General features: G+C 42.9%; 3 protein-coding genes across 7 annotated transcripts in view; 1 reads left to right on the top strand and 2 right to left on the bottom strand.

Moving 5' to 3' along the window:
* Positions 1 to 1562, bottom strand: part of LOC144090759 (nipped-B-like protein B) — a 28706-nt gene extending 27144 nt beyond the window's left edge. The window contains exons 1-2 of one of the 4 annotated variants that reach the window (XM_077622532.1): positions 1375 to 1561; positions 940 to 1193 (exon numbers count right to left, since the gene is read on the bottom strand). The gene's annotated coding sequence lies outside the window, so the exon portion shown is untranslated. Of the gene's footprint in view, positions 1 to 939 lie in introns of all 4 variants that reach the window. The other 3 variants (XM_077622535.1, XM_077622531.1, XM_077622533.1) reach the window with 3 other exon arrangements.
* Positions 1563 to 3319: 1757 nt separating this feature from the next.
* On the top strand, positions 3320 to 6676 carry mlana (melan-A). Of its 2 annotated transcripts, none has more exons than XM_077622942.1 (5): positions 3320 to 3627; positions 4259 to 4351; positions 5365 to 5461; positions 5944 to 6051; positions 6120 to 6676. In XM_077622942.1, exons 2-5 carry the CDS (start codon positions 4263 to 4265, stop codon positions 6186 to 6188), a joined length of 363 nt encoding a protein of 120 aa, XP_077479068.1. In that variant the 5' UTR covers positions 3320 to 3627; positions 4259 to 4262; the 3' UTR covers positions 6189 to 6676. The 2 variants fall into 2 exon arrangements, with proteins under 2 accessions (XP_077479068.1, XP_077479067.1); XM_077622941.1 differs by having other exon boundaries at positions 3325 to 3549.
* Positions 6369 to 16576, bottom strand: brd10 (bromodomain containing 10). The gene is made up of 10 exons (XM_077622940.1): positions 16501 to 16576; positions 15042 to 15672; positions 13729 to 13929; positions 11733 to 13174; positions 11077 to 11138; positions 10881 to 10970; positions 10682 to 10797; positions 10388 to 10569; positions 8584 to 10305; positions 6369 to 8432 (listed from the first exon to the last, which is right to left on the bottom strand). The coding sequence occupies exons 2-10, from the start codon at positions 15584 to 15586 to the stop codon at positions 6862 to 6864; spliced, it is 5931 nt and encodes a 1976-aa protein (XP_077479066.1). The 5' UTR covers positions 15587 to 15672; positions 16501 to 16576; the 3' UTR covers positions 6369 to 6861.
* Between the last annotated feature and the right edge of the window lie 330 nt (positions 16577 to 16906).

The following is a 16906-nucleotide window of genomic DNA, read 5'->3' on the forward strand; positions in this document are numbered from 1 at the left end:
ACTAGGTCATGTTATTTTTATTTTATTTGCATATGGCAGCAGTTGAACTTAATAATTCATTGTTTGAAGAAATTTCCACCAAGGTGGTACCCACTTGTATCATTGCTGTTCTACTTACTCTTGGTTATTTGTTCGTCTTTACAGAGAATATGTATAAATATTTTTGTTCTCAAATAAAACTCTGATGTGGGGAAACATGAATGTAGATGATACAGTTAATATAGTCAAACATTATGTACAGTATATGGACACTTACTAGACAAATGCATGGCCGTTATGACCTGTAAAGTTCAGATTTCTTTGCAGAAATACTAATTCAATTGTGTATACTCTGGAATACAAGACTTACATAGGTCTTAAACAATTACATTTGCGTTACTAAGAAATTAAGTACAGTAGAATTTCTTGGCTCCCAGTATTCCTAGAGTATTATGGTGTTCATTATGAATATTATTGGTTTTATTACTAGAATATAAGTGTGTGGAGGCCTTCCAAGCCAGCCTGCTCGGGAACTTCTATGTCAGAGCCAAAGGTGCTTCTCCCAAAAACGTTTTCATCCTCCTGTGTGCGCCATTTAGCCCCTCCGCAATATACGTGCTTATAGCAACGTAATAAAGCCCGTGTATTGTGCTTATAAACAATCACGGAACCCAACTGTGTCCCTGTGTTGAGTTAGCTTAGCACGTCCGTGCTAACAACAAAACAAGAAAGGATGGCCATTTCAGTCGACCATGTCTCAATTCCTGCCTTTTGTTACGCAGTCAGACTAAGATATTTTTCCGGGGGACACTCCGATGCATGTGTAACAGTGTTAAATCGGCTTCTCGCCTCTTGTCAGTACCTAAACGACTCAGTTTCCTTGAGTTAAACGTCGTAGTAGACGTATAATACGAGCGGAGCCTGCAAAAGTAAGTCGGGGTTAGCCGGCTAGCAACATACCGGAGATGTAGCTAGGCTAGCTGGCTAGGTCGAGACGTAAGTTGCATCCCCGGCACCGGATCGGAACCAGCTAGCTGCCTTAGCCGTTGCGATTTCTCGGCCGGGTTAAGGTGGGCGTCTGGGGGGTTTCACCTCGCTCGCTCGGAGTCAGCGCTGGCCTTCAACGGCGCATCTCCACCTCCTCCCTTCCCTCACAAAATCTCGGTGCTGCTCGCTCGATCGCTCGCCAGAGGAGCGTAACCCAGTCCCGACCGCTAGGGAGGAAAGGCAAAGGGGGCTACAAAAGCACCAATTCGTCGTCCGGGCGCGTCCGTCCGTCCCGGGTCTGGTAGAGCTGGAGAGCGGCTCTTCCAGAGGGAGGGCCGCCCGGTGTGCACGATGAGGAGGTGATGCGGCTCCGGTGTGTGTGTTGGATTTCTATCCGGCCGTATTTACCTCGGGATGTGATGAGAAATAAAGTGGCTGTGGTGGTGTAGAAGGTGGAGGAGGAGGCAACGGTGGTGGTGTTGGAGGGGGAGGAGCGGGAGCAGGAGCAGGAGCAGCAGCAGCAGTAGGATGGCAGCTGGGCAGCTGGGCAGCTGGAGAGGAGATTCGAGCTCCCTCTCTGTCCCGCCGTCCAAACAGCTCCCGCCCGGCTCAGCCCCCCAGAACGGGGATGCTGGGGGGCGCGGAGAGCACACGCAGGACAATCACCCATCTATCACTACCATCATCAGACACTTGTTATACCTTTATATTATGTAATGTAACGTAATGTAATGTAATGTCATTTAATGTAATGCCATGTAATGTAATGTCATGTAATGTCATGTCATGTCATGTAATGAGTGTTATGTTATAGTGTGTTGTGTTGTTGTATTATGTATGTATGCGAGACAGATTATCTGTAGTTTCTTAATTCTGTATTTACATCTTTTTTTTTTCAATTTAGGATTTTTTGCCATTTTTTAAATTCTAACTCTTAATAGTATTTTTTTGGGTTGCACTTGTGAGGATAAGCAGTACAGAAATTGAATGAATGCGGGGGCATTTGAATTTGTTAGTAATTATTCAAATGAAAAAAGACAATGGTGGAATTGAATAGAATGCTTTGTATTGTCAGCATGATGAAATGTGAAGCTTTCACCACGAAGTGCACAAATAATAACAACTAACAAACAGACAAATAAATAATCAATAAGTAGTCAGCATAATACGTAGTAGTCACAACATAAGTCGGCAAGTGCACAAATAACAACAACAAACAAACAGATAAATAATCAACATAATATTTGATTACATATCATTTCCATGTATTTTGTTTTATTATAATTCATATAGTAGTATGTAGTTTTTATAAATGCAGGCACCAACGATGAAGTCTAGTCTAGTCTCACCACTAGACGGGGCTTCTGAGTACTTCCGGATGCTGACGTCACACACGTGCGTCACATAAATGAATGACAAAAGTCCGATAGGAACCAGTAAATATCGCCGGGCGTGGTGGCGCGCGCCTGTAATCCAAGTTGCTGGGAGGCTGAGATTGTGGGATCGTTTGAGCTCAGGAGTTCTGAGCTGCAGTGCACTATGTCGATCGGGTGTCCGCACTAAGTTCGGTATCGATATGGTGTGTCTGGGGGAGCTCGGAGACACCAGGTCGTCTAAGGAGGGGTGCATCGGCCCAGGTCGGAAACGGAGCAGGTCAAAGCCCCCGTGCCGCTCAGTAGTGGGATCGCGCCTGTGAATAGTCGCTGTAGTGCAGCCTGAGCAATACAGCGAGACTCAGTCTTTTTTCATCTTTTTTTCATCAAAGACCCCTTACTCAGTCATTTCAAATGACTAAACGACACATACGAACTGTTTCGAGTTAATTACGCTTAATGCTTTATGTCATATTTGCATTAAAACATTGGTCCAGCAGCGGCTCCTACCAGACGAAAGGAAAAGTACTGCAGGCAAAAAGTGCACCTGAACGAGACTTCTGTTTGACTCAGTATTACGTGCTAGCAAACAAAAAAGTCTAACAAATATATTTTGATTTAATTTTTTTATTGGAGTATTTTTGCTAAACGTGTTTTCTTCACTGCATTAAAATATTTTATTTTCAGTTTCTGGAGAAATTGCTGGGGAGGCTTTTCTGTAACTGTCAAAACTATTCGAAAGATTTCCAATCCATAAAGTGTTCACTTTTCAATTGAACTGGAACCACTCGATTCACCAATTAATGTTACTGTTTATTTTATATTGGCCATAATTGGAATGCATGTCTTAAATAACTTTTTCTTTGATGCAGAACCATTGCACTAACACAATAAAGCATGAGAAAAAGATAAAATAAAATAATACCACCAGCTGACTGCAATTCAGTCTCATGAGTGGTCTAATCGTGTTGCGTTCACGTCCGCGGGGGTTTTACGGTGATTACGCCGCTTCAATGGCTTTATCCATGAGCCTGTAACCCGTGACCGTCATGAGGATTTTTTCAAACCTTTTCCCCCTTTTCTTTGCCCTGATTGTCAAAGGAATTTGGGCGGGTGAAACAAGAAATAAGACTGGGAAACACTGAATCGCCTGACTCTGTAAGGCAGGCAAGAGGACGACTGCTCGTCTACAATTGAATTAACAAATTTGGTAAGATGATTATTGTTTCAGTTTATGTGTTGGAGACGTCACGGTGGCAATTTGTTATACCTACATTGAATTGTTAAGGTAAACTTGATTATAATTTTTTTTTTTATGTCTCCATTAACTCTTAATTATTAAAGTGATTCGAATTTTAGGAACAGTACTTTGTAAAATAAGGATTTAAATACTCAGTTTCACAAAAGTGAAAATTATGTCATTTTCCACTATTGGATGAAACCTATTGCGCCTATGCATCTGCAGATTTATTTTTAATCAAGTGATTAAATTAGAAATGTGGAACTCAGAAATGTTTTTTTTGTCTATACATCTAAGAACAACAGGCAAAAAAACAAAAAAACCTAACTGCTTATCTTGGGTTTTCTCTACAAGTTTTTCCCTCCAGAGTTAATTTATTAATTATGTTGTTACAACATCCACACAATAGCAAGATAAAGAAGAAAACTGAGTATTAAATATACAATTTTCACACTGTATTCGACTCCTTGAAAGAAAATGAACTACCATAAAGTACACCTCCATTAGATGTTATAGATTCAACCAAAAACTAAAGTAATCAAAAAAAAAATATGGATACAAAATGTCTTATTATAGTAGCTGTATGTGTTGGCATGTGATGTTGTATCAGTATATAGTACCTAAAGCGCTTGCGAATGTGTCAAGTGGAAATTATTTTTTTTCCTCCCGTCTGTCGCAGCTTAATGCGTTGCAACAACACAGACGGGATGCCTCGCGGAGACTTCAACATCTACTTTGCCAGCAGTCGTCGTGGATTTGTCAGAGCTGAAGAGTAGGTTCCAATTAATCTGACAATTTTGCTTGTCTGTGGCCTTTAAAATCAGACTTAGTGACTGACATTACCAAACCTAATGGGGACTCCATGTTGATCAGCAATTCCAAACGACTGAGGTATGACATGGAAGACTGTCGCTGAGCCACAGCAATTTGTCAGCAATTTCACTAATGTGGCCCCAAACAAAAATTCATACGTCATGTGTCCCCCATGTCACCATATTAATCTTTTTTTCCCATAGTATTCAACTCATTGCATGCCATTGACTTCCAATTCATTTTCATTTGTGTATTTCGGACCAAAACACATTCATCTCTGGGACACAAAGCCCATCTCCTTCCTGGAAATTACACCCAAGCAATGTTCCCTCTAAGCTGCGCGCGTGCGCAATTGCAGACTACTCTCGTCTTCTCTGCGCACAGCAAATCATATGGAGCGCACAAAATAAAATCCCAATTTTTTATTTATTTTATTTTTTAGCTGAGGACGACACGCGAACCACTCATCCGCCCATTCATAGATATTAATCATTACATTTCATTATTACTAAATCATTTATGTGTAGTAGACATGCACCTGCTTATGGCAGGTGTGATACTGGTGTGCCCATAGCGAGCAATGATGATGTTGCTCACACTGGTACTCAGTGTGCTCAGGGAGGTTCTTTCTGCCCAGACAAACAAAAAAATAGAAGGAACATTGCACCCAAGGATAAGCCAGAGTTGTGGAGTCAGATTTCCTGGCTAATTTCTTAATTAACAGACATGATCAATTAACCTATCAGGGAGCCGTGACCTTATCAAAGCACTTTTTGGTCATGTACACTTTATAAAATTTCTCTCAATATTTGGGCATTTAACACAATGAAATAATTTTGGCAATCTAAAAAGACCTGAAATAGAAGAGATTTCATCAGTTTTCACCTCAGACAGTGAGACAAAAAATAAATTGTGTTTTGGCACAGCGTTTGTGAACCTCCGTCTTCAACTGTACATGTGCATGCCTTACAGGGCAGTGGGTGTTGTGCTGCTGGTTATAATCCTGGCTGCGCTCCTCCTGCTGGGCTGCTGGTACTTTAAGAGGAGAGGCGGCTATAAAAAAATTAGGGTAAGGCCTTCATCGTAGGAGAGCAAAAATCTTGTGTGCTCTGATGGAAGATTTGTATGCATATAACAAAATCCCTACTACTACCACCACTACTAACATCATTAGTACTACATTTTACAATCTTGCACACCTTATATATGAAATAAATTTGAAGGCAGGCCATTCATTGAAGGTGTGCCTTGCAGTGCGGAAAATACAGTAAGTATAATAGAGTACACACTACAGGTTTTTGGTCATTGTGGGATTTTGAAAATAATAATTTAATTTCAGTGGGGTAAAATGAATTGCAACAGGAAAAATCAAGATTTGTATTTGAAATCACAGCTATTGGGGTACGTACATCAAACTAATAAACTGTTGTAAGCACATGATTCTGACTGTCTGCACCAAAGGGTAAATGTGTATGGTGTTGGCTAAAAGAATGAAACCAGTATAGACAGGTGTAACAAATGGAGCTTACCACCACCACTGTCCCTATTTAGAGTCCCAGAGCCGGTTCGCCAACTTACATGGGAGGCCAGTATGCCGAGGGTGGAGCTTCTGCGGAAAACAAGATGGCGCTTACAGATTTTGGCAGCCTGCGATCTGTGGTAAGCATCAGGGATTCACATGCCATTTTCTAAATAAGATGAAAAATACCATCCATTGACTTTTCCAGATGCCGAACGCTCCTCCAGCCTATGAAAAGATCTCCTCAGGGGCGCTGCCTCCTCCATATTCACCTTAGAAAAACAGGACTTCGAAGGACAGATGGACAACCCAAGAAGAAAGAAAACAGCACTTCATCTATAACCAGCATCAATATAGTAGCTGTCAATATATCATTATTAAACTTTAAGATTTATGAAATATAAAATTTGAGTTTAAAAAATGGAAAAATACTATGAAAAGGAGTCTTTGTAGAACATCAATGGACAAACATTTTATTACCACACTGTTTCATGAACTGATCAAAGAATTGCCAAATCGATATGGTAGAAAATAAATACAAAACGACTGCAAAACATTTAACAATGGCTCAAAAATGTACACATCCAACAGTTTTTTTGTTTTACATTTCCTACAAAGTTATACAGTTTTCCAACCTCTTCAGAATAGACAAGTGTCATGTTCCATGGACCACTTTAACTAAATAGCAGGCTGTACCAACGAACCTTATAGAGTTTGCTTTTAAAGCACTAATTACAATATATATTAAATCCATTTAACCTCCTCTCTCGTGGTTTTCATTACTGGCCGTTAAGTCTAAAACACATTAAATTCATTAACCTCAGTAATCAAACAAACAAGAAAAAAACTGTCTAGAACAGTATTTGAGAGTAATCGGTTTCTTAAACTACCTTTCTTCATAGCTGGATATCAGTGTTTAATAAGTGCATAAATATTTCAGACTCATGGTCTCAGTTATTTGGTTGACCTGGTGTTGGCTGGTAATGCAAAGCTCCGTAAGAACTGTTGGGGGTGATAATAAGCGCAGTTTGTTTGGGGTAGACATTCGCTTCAACTGCTTTGGTCTGGCACTGCACCGAACTCAAAATGGCACCGGGACTGATGAGGAGCTTGTTTGCAACATGCTTTGCCATACCTATGTGGAAATTCCGCAAAGTAGGCTTAACCAGTGTCGGAGTGGACGGGCCAACTGACTGCTGAATGGGGTTCGTGGTCAACTGTGTGATTGGTTGAAACGTGGTGGTGGCTGGCGATAAAGTGAGTACATATGCCCGTTCTGTAACATTCTCGTTGCTTTCAATTGATGGGACTGTTGGGGTGGTCATGTTCTGGATTGTTGACGTTAATGAACCGGGGCACCCTTGATGAACCACTGACGCCCCTTGCTGAGAGACTGAGGTGATGTCGAGGCCCAGAGGTGCAGTGGAGGGTGCCACCCCTTTAGATTTCATGGGCGCCTGTAAGCACAAGCCTTGGGTTGTTGCTGAAACTTTTGAGATGGATATCGGGCTTGGCAAAGTTGAACTTGGTGCAGAAAATCGGGGATGGCTTGGTAGGTTTACAGGTGAAACGGTATTGGAAACTTCGGCACAAGATGACGTACTGGGCGTCAACCGGATAGTAGAATGCGAAAAATCAAGACCAAGTCTACTGGCAATGACTGAAGAAACGTGGGGTGCTTGTTTGGCTAACTGAGGGTGATGGCTCAGCCCAGGTGACGCAGAGGAACAAACTTGTGAGTTCGGAGCAGGTGCAAGCAGTCCCTGGAAGTGTTCTGGAACAAGAAAAAGTGAATTTGCAGCTGGTACATGAGGCAACCTAGGTTGGGACCCAGATAAAAACTGTCCTTGAGGGGTTGTTGGACCCTGACTCACTCCTTCCGGAGGCAATGCCGAGCCAATGCAGCTGCCACTGAGATGAGGCACTTTCTGTGGTGGACGAGAGATGATGAGCACATGGTTACCTGGAGCTAAGCCCTGGGGAGGAACCACAAAACAGATATTATCAAGAAGGATCTGTGTGCCAGCTGCGAGGGGCTTGGAGATGTTGATGACTATTCTCTGCTGGAGATTGTTAACAGGGACCGTGGATTGTGTATTGCTGATGGACATATTGGGAGTTTTCGGAAATGTTGAGGTGATTGGTGTGGTTTCTTTAGTCAGCAGGTGGGAGGGATGATGAGCAAGAGTGGCAATAGAGGTTGGGTTTGGGTTACCCTGCACAGGAGAGCAGCTGGGCAAAACACGTGTGGCCAGAGTTGCTGTTGTGTTAGATTTGAAAGAGCCGAGTTGGGATGCTATTGTGAGAGAAGGTTGAGAGGATCTGGTCAGAGAAGCATTGCTAACCAAATGGGTAAGACAGCTTGTGACAGTGCTCGTAAATGGGGTTGATTGGGTCGTGGGAACTGGCATAAGGCCTGTACTCATGACAGGCCCTGATGTCTTTTTGGAAGTGGAACATGACTGGGTGCCGATGGCGTGTCCCCTTGTTGTTGTCATCCCTGGCACCTGTATCTGAACACCTGCAGACACATAAGATTCAAATTTACTAATAAAAACTGCTCACCTGCCTTCAGAATCTACTTCATGGATGATGTTGCCCTATGAATACACTTGTTTATAATGACCAGACAAAGAGGATGCAATCAACAACAACCAATAATTGAAACCCACCTGGTGGGAGAGTGACACTCGATCCTTTAGAGAGCACATTTGAGTCAACACCACGGTTTAATTCCCTCTCCAAAGATCGACTTGCCATAGTTAGCTGCTCTCCTTGAGCTCTTGCTGTTGTGGACTGATTTAGGCCACTTCCCACTAAAGCACAGGGTCCTGGTGAGGAGTGTTGGTCAATGAGTACAAATCTTGATCCAAGAGACTGTTTTGAAGATGATTCATCTTTTGGAACAGCTAAAGTAGATGCACCGGATGACGAATTGGAAACCAGAATAAACTTTGTGATTTTGGAGTGCTCGTCCATGCTGGGCCGCTTCAAACCAGGCCGACCGACGACATCGACTTGTGCAATACCACCAGCAGTACTTTTTAGTGCAGGAGACTGGGCAGGATGGGAAATGTTTCCAGTGACTAGGGAACCATCCGATTTGTGGGCTCCGGGGACCAGGTCAACGGATGTTCTCGAAGCCAAACATCTTGGATTTGTAGGATTTGAATTGGCAGAGGCCTTTAATGCTGAAGAAATCTGCACATGTGATTGGTCTAGAGAGCTTGCCACTGTTGCGGTGGGACATGGATTCTTCTGACAGGGGACAGAAGAGGCCTTCACACTGTTGGACACAAGGAAAGCTTTGAACTGAGGTGAAATGGTAATGATGGGACTTGTGGCTAAACTATCAAGTGAATTCTGGGCCGACGACCTCTGGACTTTGACGATTCCTGTGTTCCCTCCTCTCGTTGTCACGAGGATGGACTGAGAATCACGAATGCATATAGTCTTAAGTTCTTGCTTATTGTCTGGAAGTTTGGGGGGCATAGCAGTGGCCAAAGTGGCTGCAGATGTGAAGGATGAAGAACTTTGACGTACAGTCTGCGAAACGCTTGATTGGGAAGGTTGCGTGCTGTGCTGGTGAAGAGTGGAGGAGAAAAGGGAAGGGGTCTTCCTGGCATGGGCATCCTCCTGTGGGACCACTTGCTGAATGTGGTCAGGAATGGTGAAGCCAGGCACATTAGTGGACAAGCAAATGGCTCCTTGTGACTGTTGTTCCTCGGATTTGTGAGCAACATGGTTGGAAGGCAGATTCACCACCTTCTCCATGACGATCTCCTGTCTGCTGCAGTCCAGAACGGGTTGGACAGTTGTCGTAGCCAGACCGCTCCCCACATTTCTGAAACCCTTTGGATCATTAGATATCACTTGGAGAGGACTCTGCAATAAAGTCTGGTTTTCCTTAGCCAAACATGTTGCGAGAGGAGTTGCTGCCATTTTGTCCATTTCCAATTGTTTGATTGCACATTCTCCTTGTGTGTGTAGTGAGTTTTGTTGTGAAGGGGATTGTTCGGCTTGTCCTTGTAGTTTTGTGCTTGAACATCGCATGCTTTGTCTTTCGGGGTAGTTCACCGCAGAGTAATCAACAGGTTGTTCCATTAAGGTCACTTTGTTGCCTACGCTTTTAGCAAACAGGGTGGGAATGGCCGCGTAACGTTTGGGTTGTCCTGTGGTGGGGTGGTTTGGCTTTCCACAAGTCCAGTCAGTGTTTGACTGAAGCGTTTCACATTTAGACTTCGGACCATTGTCTAGGACCAAAGCAGTGTTGCTACTGTTAACCTCTTCTCTTGACAATTGTTCAGCAGTTTCCAGATATTTTTCGTGGTTAGTGATTGCTAATGTTGGTGACCTCTCTCCGACAGATTCATCATCACAGTCCCCGGTGGTTGCTAAAACGAGAATTATATCAAAATGCTCACAAAAAATGTTTCATTAAATGCTAAGGCCGAAAATGTTGAGGAAAGAACGTACCTTTAGTCCAAAGACGTCTGGGAACTACATGTTCCAGTTCATCTTCTGATCTTTGCTGGTGATCCATCAACTGCATTTCCTCATTGTCTGATGACGAAGACGATGACACAAACTCCTCTCGTACAAAGTTGCTGTACTCTGTATGCTTTTTGAAATCATCAAATTCCTTCTTCAATCGAAGCCTGTTGGGAGGGAAGGTTGAGACAGGAATAAGATATACAGTAGAAGATTAATTTGAGATCAAACCGGACGATTTAGTAAGTATTTTTTTTAATTGAAGGTCATTTATTATACCTATTTCTGTGGTAGGCCTTCAAAAGTTTTGGCTCCCAGGGTGATAACTCATTCAGTAGTCTGATTAAAGTGCTGTGAAGATCTTTCACAGCTTCTTTTCGTAAGTACCATCGATCCTGACAGTTAGAAAAAGTAAAAAAATGAACCTCACATTATTTTTCTGACTCAATGAATGGAATACTAGGACTTGCTGACCTACCAATTTCTTTTTTGTGCTTTCCAAGTCATCAAGCTCATCCTCTGTTTTGCTGATAAGATCTCGCAAATCTTGCAAACTGGAGCAAACCAACTGTGGATAAAGTGTGGTGGGTAGTGAAAAAAATGCATTTCATACTCTATAGTAGTTACAAACATTGGTCAATTCAAGCAAATAAATGAATGTATTGTGTGGCTACCTTAAATGACGGCTCAACTGTAGGATCAGCTTTTGATTTCTTTGCAGAATCAACCTTTTCTCCTGATATGTGAAATCAGATGACAGTCAGGAACCTTTAACATTTTTTTTTACAGAAAAATCACTCACTAGACAACACAAATATGCCTTTGTAATAAAACATATTTCCTTTCTGTTAGGAGCCTGGTTGCATGTGCACCAATTAAGACACTTAAAACTAAGGAAGCTGCTGGAAAACCATTCACACGGGATTAGAATTATTTGTGGACCTGTGGGAAATTAATGCAGAGTTGGAGAACTTAATCCCTTGTGAACGTGCCGTGTCTGTAATTTGAAATATAAAAGTTCCGCCGCAAATTAACTATACTATTTTTCACCAAGCACAGACGTCTTATGATAATTCTAGCATAATGCGAATCTGGATCTCACTAGTTGTTGTGGTAATTGTGGGCAAATTCAGTTTCTCTTTTCTCTTCTCTTTCAATTTTATAATCTACTAATTCTGATTAGCAGTCTTGATAATTTATCAGGGGCAAATTTTAATAAGGCGCCATGTCGAACAACAAAAGCCACCACCCAATCTCTAGTCATGTATTTCTGGCTTGTATGACGATCATGAGTAAACCGGCCTCACGTGACCAACAATCCTTTCCTTACTTTCTTTATGTTTTTTCCTTTTATCTGTCCTCTGGATGTTTGCTGTAATTCCATGTACGTCTGATTCAGCTGCCTGAATGTTTTCCTGGTGTCGCAACTGGCTCCTGCCTCGCTTTTTCTTGCACTTCTTTTTTTTAGGCCACTTCCTACCAAGGACTTGGTCTTCGCTTCTAGAGTTTTGTTCACTGCGGGTAGACTGGCAACTGCAGCCACACCCCAGCGTTTTGAAAGTTCGGTGACATTCCAAACAAGGAGCTATTTTCTGGTGTCCTGCACTCAGGTTTACCCCTTCCGTTTTGTTACCCGGGTGCTTGCTTGGTAAGCATGTGGCACCCGCGAAGCGAGCGGGTGACCTACCCGTATACGTGTGTTCCCCTACATTCAGACAAGGATCTCGTGTCTCTTCTTCAACAGTACATGGCGGGCCCTTTTCTAGTGTTGTGGACCGATAGTTCAACTCTGCAGATTCTTGTTTTATGCCTACTCTTGAAACAAATGAGCTAGTACGACAATTTCGGTTGGACTCATTGCTGGAGTGTCCATCCGACAACTCTGACTCGCACTTCTCGTCCTCTTTCTTTGTTGGACAGAATCTGAAACTTTCTTCTTGTTTCTTTCTGTACCCGTTTTCCTCCACAAAATCAGCCGAGTTATTGACATACATCGCACTTCCAGGATGTCCGTCCTTGTCCTTGAGCACGTCGGAATCTTCAGCGTGTTCTTCAAGCCGTCTCACCAATGCTGAAGGGAAAGGAAAGGCAGGTGGCGTGCTGGGGCTCTGACAGTAGATCCGCAAGTCTGCACCGCAAAAATGAGGGAAATGTATGTAGGCATTGTCCCTGCTGTCGTAGCCCAAAATCGACTCCCTGCATTCGTGTATGGGTTGAGCCAACACGGCGTCCTGAACGTCTTTCTGAGTCTCGTACACGTGGTCGCACAAACCCTTGAGAAGCCACACTCGCTGGCAGAAGGGCAGCAAGTGAAACGGCTTCTCCTCCAAGGGACTCGTCTCGCCGAGGTTGCGGAAAAACTGATGACAGAGTCCAAGTTGACGGGCGCGAGCCGGCTGATCTAAGGCGCGTCCAATGCTCCGGTACCAGCCGGTGACGCGCAGCCTGAGCTCCGCCTCCCAGCGTCGGTACGGCAGAGGAGGCCGGCGGTGAAGCGTGGCTCGCCGTTGCCACGGAGAAAGGAGGGAAGACATTATCTTAGAGAGAAGGCTGCTGCAGCGGGGCATCAGCAGACAGCGCTCCAGCTCAAAGAAGACAATCTCAGGGAGGTTTAGAACTGTTTGGGCCAGGCATAGAAAGTGGCCTATGGCGGGTAGTTCCCACAAGGTGTCGACCGTGAATGGCGATGCCTGCGAAAGCAAAGTCTGCTCCCACTCTTCGACTGCCTTGGCTGATATTTCTTCCGCTTCTTTTTTCTCCAGATCACGCTGCCTGAAAAAGACCAATGGCTTGTTAACTCCCACTTAAACGAAAATACACTCCAAGTATAAAAGGGGTTTTCTAGCTACAGTGCCAGAGGGTCAAAAATGTTGATGCTCTTCCACTAGATGGCAAAAGAGACTTCTGTTATCATTCATACAAGATTTCACGAGCGTTCATTTACACTAATAGGTCCAAATTTCATGATTCAATTAATGTGTGGGTAAATTAAGTTGGGTACACCATTATTTTAGAATATTGTAAGCTTAATTGAATGATTAAACTGGTGAAGTCTATTATTTTTTTGCAAATATTTTATGCTTTCACCAGGTTGCACAAGAGGTAGGACAGAGAAAAAAATGCAAAAAAATTAGGAATGCTTAAAAAATGTTTGAAACATTTCAGATTTAAATAAGTTATCATAACTAGGTATAAAATGAGGGACCGTGAATGGCTCAGTTTTTAAAAAACAAGGATGAGGTCTGGTTTAAAACAAAAAGGGAACATTTTCCATAATATTTCCTAATTGGGCATCTACTGGAAAAATGAATCTGATATCTGCTCACCTTTTTTCTTCCTTGGCCCTCTGTTGCTCTTCCATTCTGAGGGTGTGCACCATGAGCGACTCGTGCCCACCAACAGTTATGGTCCCCAGACTGCGAGATGACATTCGCCTCCTTGTTGAGGTTCCCCCCTGAGCTCTCTCCTCCTCTGAGCCAAAACGCCCTTTGGAGGTCACTGCCAGTTTGGTTTTCTCACGAAGAGTCCTTGTTGGACAAACAGAGACCACATTTACAACTAACTCACGTTAAAAATAAATAATCTAAGCAAGCCTTTTATATAACTGTTTTCAATGACACTGATTGTTGCAACCAATAAATAGCCATGACATTCATTAATACAGTGAATTGGCAAGTCAAATTCTTAAAAACTGGCACAATTTGGAGTTCAATTTTAAACTGTCATTACAAGTGACACTCAGCTAGATGCCAAAAATCTGGTCCCTCTCACTGCATATTAAATTTGCCACACTATTAACATTTCAACTTGATACCATTTTAGTACTACCTAAATGAACTAGAAAATTCTTATTTATTGATTCATTATTAATTATTTATTGATTATTTATTTGTTTGGCAGCCCGGTGACTGAGTGGTTAGCGTGTCGTCCTCACATCTCTGGAGTTCTGGGTTCATATCTGGGTCATGCCAATCTGTGTGGAGTTTGAATGTTCTCCCCGGCCTGCGTGGGTTTCCTCCGGGTACTCCAGTTTCCTCCCACATTCCAAAGACATGCATGGTAGGCTTATTGGACACTCTAAATTGCCCCTAGGTATGGGTGTGAGTGTACATGGTTGTCCGTCTCCTTGTACCCTGCGATCGGCTGGCCACCGATTCAGGGTGTGCCCTGCCTCTGGCCCGGAGTCAGCTGGGATAGGCTCCAGCACCCTCCACGACCCTAATTAGGATAAAGCGGTTCAGAAAATGAGATGAGAGAGATGTGATTTATTTGTTTGTTGTTGTTATTTGTGCACTTTGTGGTCAAGCTTTTTTTTATCTCATTATAATTGAATGCTTTTATTGTCCTTTAATGACAATAAAAGCATTCAATTCAATTACAAAATGATGAGGGAATTTTTGCCTTGAGAAATAGCCCAACGATAATAAAAAGAGCAAACAAGGATAATTATTATTAAGAGCAAAAAAAAAAAAAAAAAATACATTTGGCCCTTTTTCATTTTCTATTAACGCTAGCTGTATTGGTCCTGTGGTAACAGAACCTGTTATTTACATACCTAACCCTACTGTAACCTATCTATAGGTGGGCCCTTACTACTTGAGTAATACCAATATACCGTGCAGTGAATTTATTCAAGTACCTGGACAGGAGTGTGAGCTTCTGCTCAAGCATAATCTCCATCTTTTGAGCCTGTTTAGACAGCCAGTGATCCACCCCGTGGTAGCGGTAGCAGTTTTCTAACATTAGCCTGAAGTCAGCCACAAACTCCGTTATGCTCCGATACTCCTGGTTGACAAATTTCTCCTCCATGCTCCGTAAGCAGATGGACTGCTTAAGCCTCGCCTGACCTGGAGCGCAGACGCCACCGACGCCGCACTGTTCCTCCTGATGCCCAACGGCGCGGAGGAACAGCCCGGCAACTGCCTTGTGTTTGTCCAGGAGAAAGCAGGAAAAGATTCTGTAGGCTTGCTGGACCTCGTGGCTCATGTTCTCCTCGAAGTTGCTTGTGACGCAGACTTCGGGGAGCGAGATGTCACTGTTGGAGAAGTCGGAGATGCCGTCGTTGCTGGTCGCCGGGTGGTCCCGGGGATGTACAGAGACACCATGGCTGAGACCGCTGTCCTCGGACATATTGAGGTCCATGTTGTCACCTTCGGTTCTTGACCACGTCGAAGTTGAAGACATTATGCCAGACTTGGCTTAACCTTTAGTGGTGAGAACCCACAGGATGTTTGCAGCTTTCAAGCATACTGCTGTTGTGTTGGGAAATCCTACAATGAGCCAAAATTAGGGTTGTTAGCTGATAGAGGAACATACATAAGACCACCAAGAAATTTCCAACAAATTCAGGTGTTATTTTTCTTGAGGGATTTTGGTAAATAGCATAAACATAACTCTTCTCTGGTGAAAAAAAGAGAATCTCACATAATAGCACAATGAAAAATCATGGGATGTCAACCAATGTACTAAGATACCACAGATACCTCGACATAAGAGTTATCTGACCTAAAGGTTTTTTGAGATATGGGCCAGACATGAATGGATTTTTTGTTTTTAGTGTCTGACTGCGTCATGAAAGCAATTATTTTACAGTCAAGCGAGTTGGCAGTAATTTATTCTTATTTATTTTTTACTATAGTGTATATGAATTTAAAGAGAAAAAAACGTGGTGCCGGTGCAGTATACTCAGGGAAAAAATGATATGTTGGTCTATCAAAACGAACTTCCCGTGTAAAACCTGGTCCAAGATGCTCACATAAGTAGGCTTTTTTTGTTGTTTTAATTTTGGGATCTTTAGAATATGTATGGACTTTAAATTCCAAATAGCAGAGGGTGCCTATGATTTCGTAAAAGCACACTGCCATTTTGATTCACTACCATGACAGCATTAGTCATTTCAAGCGTCATATTCTGGCATTTTCACAGTTTATATACCTGGCCCAACTTTTTGATTTTGACTTACTTTCACTTCAGCGAGAGAACTTAAAGTTAGCAGTTAGCCAGCTAGCTTAGAAAGTAAACAAAAGTTTCTTCTGCTCTCGACAAGGGCGATATAATACAGACATAAGCATACGATCAAGACAAACAAGAAAACGTACCTTGGCGTTTAAAAAAACGGCTCGAAAATCCCACGACAACTCGACTTCGTTTCTCTTTTTTATTTTTTATTTATTTATTTTTTGCGGTAACCTTGCTATAGCTAGCTACTCGCTATTGTCCACCGGAATCGGCCTGCAGTTGCTCCGCTCGGTCTCCATGGTCACATCGGTAATAGTGGACGTTTGGTTCGAGGTTATGTTATGAGGACGATGGCTTTTCCTGGAGAGATCTCGACCACGACGAGCTGGCTGCTAGCCGGGTGAACGCTCAATGGAGAGTCCCGACATCAAGACAGATTTCCATTCATGCGAGCCGTCAGGACAGGGATGTCCAACATACGGCCCGCAGCCCATTTATTAGTCTCCCATAGATTATTATGAAAATATCATTGAGCATGGCCTGGAC

This window comes from Stigmatopora argus, chromosome 16, assembly GCF_051989625.1.
Source record: "Stigmatopora argus isolate UIUO_Sarg chromosome 16, RoL_Sarg_1.0, whole genome shotgun sequence".
NCBI classification, from domain to species: domain Eukaryota; kingdom Metazoa; phylum Chordata; class Actinopteri; order Syngnathiformes; family Syngnathidae; genus Stigmatopora; species Stigmatopora argus.

Coding starts and splice junctions, on each gene's coding strand:
- brd10 (XM_077622940.1), bottom strand. CDS start 15,586: ATGTCTTCAACTTCGACGTGGTCAAGAACCGAAGGTGACAACATGGAC. Junction 10,798..10,880: donor AAAGCACAAAAAAGAAATTG/GTAGGTCAGCAA, acceptor TCTAACTGTCAG/GATCGATGGTACTTACGAAA. Junction 8,433..8,583: donor GAGTGTCACTCTCCCACCAG/GTGGGTTTCAAT, acceptor ATGTGTCTGCAG/GTGTTCAGATACAGGTGCCA.
- mlana (XM_077622942.1), top strand. CDS start 4,263: ATGCGTTGCAACAACACAGACGGGATGCCTCGCGGAGACTTCAACATC. Junction 4,352..5,364: donor GGATTTGTCAGAGCTGAAGA/GTAGGTTCCAAT, acceptor CATGCCTTACAG/GGCAGTGGGTGTTGTGCTGC. Junction 5,462..5,943: donor GCGGCTATAAAAAAATTAGG/GTAAGGCCTTCA, acceptor GTCCCTATTTAG/AGTCCCAGAGCCGGTTCGCC.